The following is a 5,338-nucleotide window of genomic DNA, read 5'->3' on the forward strand; positions in this document are numbered from 1 at the left end:
CCAAGTTAGTCAGGCACGACTAACTTATTACAAAACAGCCAAGGTGGCTAGCTCAGACGTGGCCACCTACATCCCAAGAGGGCTAACAGCAGGTAAGAGGAATCCCACCTTTCATTTTGATACCGTGACTAACACATATTTTGTGTTATGCCGTAATTTATACTGAGTCCAGTGTGCAAATCCAGAAAAAAACTAAGACCAGTATGGCTTGGTTTTCTGCAAGTGCTGACCTTGCAACATTTCCCTTTGAAGCTAGTGGGAGCATCCTGAACCTTGTGTGCTGGAAAGTCACACTGTTATTTCACAGCACTTACTTAAGGCCCTGAAGCACCAAAAATGCTTACGCCCATCCCTTGTGCTTCTCAATTCACAATCTGTAACCCATTACGTAATGATGGACATAAGAAAAACATCTGCCAAACCAAAAATTTCACTGATAAAGCATGACAAATTCTGTTCTAGTAGGGATCTTCGCTAGTCCCAGAAGAATTAAGTAAGAAACAAAATCATCTCTGTCAGGCTTGTAGTTTCTGAGCTACAAATTGATGTAACAGGGCAGACACCAGCCAAGTCATCTTGTTTGGTGTGGGCTGTATTTGGCTTCAGCTCTACACCACTGTACCTACCCTGCTATAGTCTGCGGTCATGCTGCGTGTGCTCAGTGCCGGAGACCTCGGGAGAGAAGATGTGGAAACACTGCTTCTGTTCACGGGACCCACGGCCCCTTTCAGATGGCTCGCGGTGGCCTCTGCATCGCTGCTGTGCAGTGAAAGGGTGCTCCCTCTGGGGTGGAGAGAAGAGCATTAAGGTGTTATTGCTTTGAGCAAACCAAGACAACTCGTTTAGCAAAACATTGGAAGAGAACAACCATAGTAACAATTCACTAGAATAACATCATCCTGGATGGACTGTGAGATCCACTGCAAAGAAACGGTTACCTGGAAAGAAAAACACAGACAATGGTGAATTACAATTGCTTCACACATATGCCTGTTTTCAGCACTTCTAACAGCAACATGAATAGCCCAAATGGACGGCTCTTGTCCAGGCTGTAGAAGCTCCATTCGACTGTGTTCACTTTGAATGGCATTTGCATCTGACAGCTTATGTAACACTTCCTACCGGGCTGCTCCTCAGTTTAAAGGAAAACTATGGTGACATGACAGTTCTGTCTGCTTCTGCAGCTGATGTAACTGCCAGGACTATCTCCACAACATCTGAAATCCTTGGCTATCTGCTCTGCATCCTCTCCAGACAAACAACAACTGGCTCGCCATCCTATTTATATTGCAATAACTCTTGACCCAAACTGGTCAGTTTTTTCAACCAGCTTGGAAAGGTAGGAAAGCTGGAGAAGTCTTGTCCAAGTTTTATGTTAATAAAAGGGACAAAAAAGCATCTGTGATCAGCATACCAGAACCTAACTGTTGTCTGAGATCAGGCAGAAATTTTACCACGGGACATTTTCTATTAGAAAATACTGATTAGACCATGTGAACACCGAGGGTCAGAAAGGGTAAGATGTTGCCCTTAACCTCTTGAAAAAATGAAAATTATTTTTAAATGTATTTCAACATATTTCCAATTCAAGTTTTATTTTAATTTGAAATCTGCTTTGCAGTAAAAATGCAAGTTCTTGGCTGATCTACACTTCTTTCTCCACAAACATCAGTTCAAACTTTTTGTTTTTCTTCACAATTTAGAGAAATTTCAAAGTGTCTTGCAGGACAATAACAGTTCTGCATACATTCTTGACTTGCTTCTTCAAAAAAAAAAAAAAAAACCACCAAAACCCACAACCAACAATCTGGTAAATAGTAATTGATGCACGAATTGCAGCATTTTCCATAGGAAAAATACAGTGTCAGAGGACAATTGTAATGCAGATTTTCTGGAGAAAATTTTTGGACCTTACCATACATTTTCAGCCAAAATAAGCTTGCTTGATAAATATTTCAGATCTGCAGGCATCTTCATTGTGCTGGAGAACACTTGAATTTCACCTTCATTTGTTTCAGGCTCTCATATCATGTTTAGAGTAAAAATCTTCACCACCACAATGGAAATTTTTATTAAAACAACTGCTGAACTGAGAAAAAATACTCTGGAACACAAGAGCTTCTGTCTCACTGTTATATTAAGCAGTGAGCACAAGCTCTGAATCCACATTGGTGGAGTTATTGAAAACAAGGAATACAGAGCAAAACCCCAAACACCAAGACGGCCTACAGATGTCGTGCAACCATGTTTTGGTTTCTTAGTGAGCATATGGTAACATTTTTAACAATTACTATCCATTTTTTTGCCTATTAGCAACCTTAGATAATGCATAATAAACACGCTTTTATGCATGTGCACTTCATATGCATGCCCTGCTACTTTTTAATTTGATGAGCTAGAGATCGACAAATCCTACTAAATGTGATCTGGCTGAATTTTAGTCCTCTCTGCCTACACAAAGATGTGTCTTCGGTGATGCACATTTAGAAAGACAAAGGTTACTGGCTGTCATCCATATTTTATCAAAGCTGTTGGACTGAGATGCACAGACCTTTGTTTCCAAACCTGCCAGTGAATGGCAAACAGCCAAAGTTTTTAAAATCGCAGTTTTATTGAATGTCACAACACTTCTGATGGATTGAATGTGACTTTGCTACAAATATTGTTGTTACATATTTTTTTTCCTCACTATGTAAACTAATGTAAATTAAGAGAAGTGTTCAGAAGTAATAGTGGGATGGGATAAAAGATTTGAAAACATGTTACAAAGGGTTCTGCAGGAGTCATCAGTCAGCCTGAGCACTTGCACATCAAACCTCCTAAACAGACCCCTCCCATACTTTGCCCTTATTTCAGTCTACTATTACAGGGGTGTTTCATCATGTTTTATACACATATTAAGTAGACAACAAAAGAAAAATGTTGTCATAACTTGACTATGTCAAGCATTTCCCTGTGGTAGATGTCAGTGCAATGGAGTAGTGTGCCTGCATAGATAAGCCTGAAATTCCTATATGATTTCTCCTAGAGGTATCCTGATGCAGTCTCCCAGTTCATTCATGCTGCAAAATCAGTAAACCTTTTTGCTGGAGCAGAAATAAACCTTCTGAAGAAATGAACTCATGGTCTGGGACTCCCTGTTCCCAGCTCAGTACATCTTATCTTAAACCAAGATGTTTAGAAAGAATAAAAATTCTCCCTCAGTTACCCCGCTGGTAGGTGAAATACTACCAGTGTTGGCAATGCAGCTAAAAAGATGAGGGCAATTACAAAAATCAGAAACATGCAGGAAAATCTAGGACAGCTACAGTGTCACAAGATGTTGTTATGTTCTTTTAATTTGAAATCCAAAACAGTTATGGAGTGTAGCCTGGGAAACTTTGCTCTTATTTTAATAATTACTACTCAGTTCTATAAATTAACAATAGATGAACTAAAGCAAGCATCCTCAAATATCTAATTAAAGTATTTAACCCTCTATGGACAAGACAGAAAACTTCATTCCTCTGCTGAGAAATATGAGCTGCTCCTCAATCCTTCCACAAATTAATATTTACGAAGTACCACATCTTCCACAGACAGTAAAATAATTTAGCCCCTCTACCAAAAGCATCTCCTGGCAACACAGCTGGGTTACCATGTACTTTGACAAAGGACACCGATTTGGTCCGGTGAGGGTAGATGACGGGGAGAGGAAGAAGTTGCCATAATGACTCAATACCTGCTAATTTAATAAATCCCACACTCTGGCTCTGGGAAAAGCTAGAAATCGATGCCTTATGTGAAATTCAAGCAAGGCAATCACACATAAAGGCAATTTTTATGGAGTACTTCACTTATCCTTCTAAGCCTGCAGACAGACCTTATCAGATGTTGAATTCTACTACCCCAAATAGAATTATTTTGCTTCATTTATGGTTAAATGTATAACTTTCTTGCAGTCTGGCACATCAAAACTGCTGCACATATCTCTCACAAGCATCCTTTTGTCCTTGTTTTGGTAACCTTTTCAAGAAGGTTACTTAAAATTGCATAACCTTAGCATTAAGCAGCACAGACACCAGATTCCTGACTTCTTGTCTCTCAGATCCTTCACTCATCTGTATTCAGTGAAAAGCAAAAGTAGTCCAGAAAAACAGCAAAAATACTACTTCTAGTCTCATAAAAGGCAGGTTAGGATCTGATTAGATACAGAAGACCTAATTATCTTAGTGAAAAGAAAATTAGTGAACTGTGTGCAGATTAAAGAAGAAAACTACATTTAAAGCTGATTTGGCTAGTAAGTGAAACAGCATCCATTGAAAAAAACCCAATGAACTTTCAAGACGACTGTCACCATCAGCTTTAGGCACATTGCCGAACATCCAGCAACTGGGTGTTTGAATTGTAGCTAACAAAGGGAAGCAGGTTCCTGCTTAAACAAGAAGGCTCATCAAAGGGTGAATTAAACTTTGTGATGTTCCTTTTACCTGATATCCTGTGTTCCTGTATACCTATTTGTAGTCTTCCCAGGAACACTCTTCTAAAGCTAGAAATTTCTGTTGGATCTTACAGCTAATTATTATTATTATTTTCAATCCAGATTGTAAAATTTCTAGGTATATGCAAAGAATGTGGGTCTACATCCACAGTATAGATTATCCAACCAAACAAGAAAAAAGTGAACTATTTTTTGGCCTTAATTTAGTGGTGGGACATGAGAGAAATGTTGCACTTAGCATTTTATAATGTTATCAACAGACACAATAACAGAGATCTCTTATGCCCTGAGGAATGATAAATGGAATCTTATTAGAAATAACTGGGCCAGTAATAATGGGAAAAGAAGGGCAAACTTTGAAGACGAAAATATAAATTATAATTGATTAACATGTCATTACTGAAGAAAAACTTCAGAACAAAGAGCTTCAGTTCTGTAACATGAGCACAGCTCATCAAATAAAAGCCATAAAACCAAAACCAAGATACTGACAGAAATCACCAGCCAAACACAAGGAGAAAAGAAAGATAGTTAGTGATAATTTTTAGTTGTTGTTGTTTGTTTTGTTTTGTTAGGGGTTTTTGGTTGGTTGGTTTGTTTTAAAACATTAGCTGTGCTTCTCAGATAGTATTGATGCTGAGGATTCAATGACACAATGCAACAGAGAGGGCTGGCACACGCCCCCAGGTCAATCCCGGCATAAACTATACCAGATTTCTGCTGCTCACCTCTCAGAGCAAGGCGTTGACTTGCCACTGCGCAGACTTTGCGTTTCAGCTTCTGAGCCTGTGTTCCTTTCACCTTCACCTTTTGCAATTGTAATTTCTCCTTTGGTAACTGCCCTAATTACCTTCCTGC

General features: G+C 39.0%; 1 protein-coding gene across 1 annotated transcript in view; it reads right to left on the reverse strand.

Annotated features, from left to right (window-relative positions):
- Nucleotides 1-626: 626 nt before the first annotated feature.
- The window catches only part of LOC104510090 (synaptotagmin-like protein 5), a gene marked incomplete at its 3' end in the record, with an annotated part of 30,939 nt that continues 26,227 nt past the window's right edge, over nt 627-5,338 (reverse strand). The window contains exons 5-6 of the mRNA XM_010152233.1: nt 5,209-5,334; nt 627-783 (exon numbers count right to left, since the gene is read on the reverse strand). Of these exons, the coding sequence (XP_010150535.1) occupies nt 627-783; nt 5,209-5,334 (283 nt within the window). The remainder of the gene's footprint in view (nt 784-5,208; nt 5,335-5,338) is intronic.

The sequence above is a fragment of the Eurypyga helias genome, unplaced genomic scaffold, assembly GCF_000690775.1.
Source record: "Eurypyga helias isolate BGI_N326 unplaced genomic scaffold, ASM69077v1 scaffold10915, whole genome shotgun sequence".
Taxonomy (NCBI): Eukaryota; Metazoa; Chordata; class Aves; order Eurypygiformes; family Eurypygidae; genus Eurypyga; species Eurypyga helias.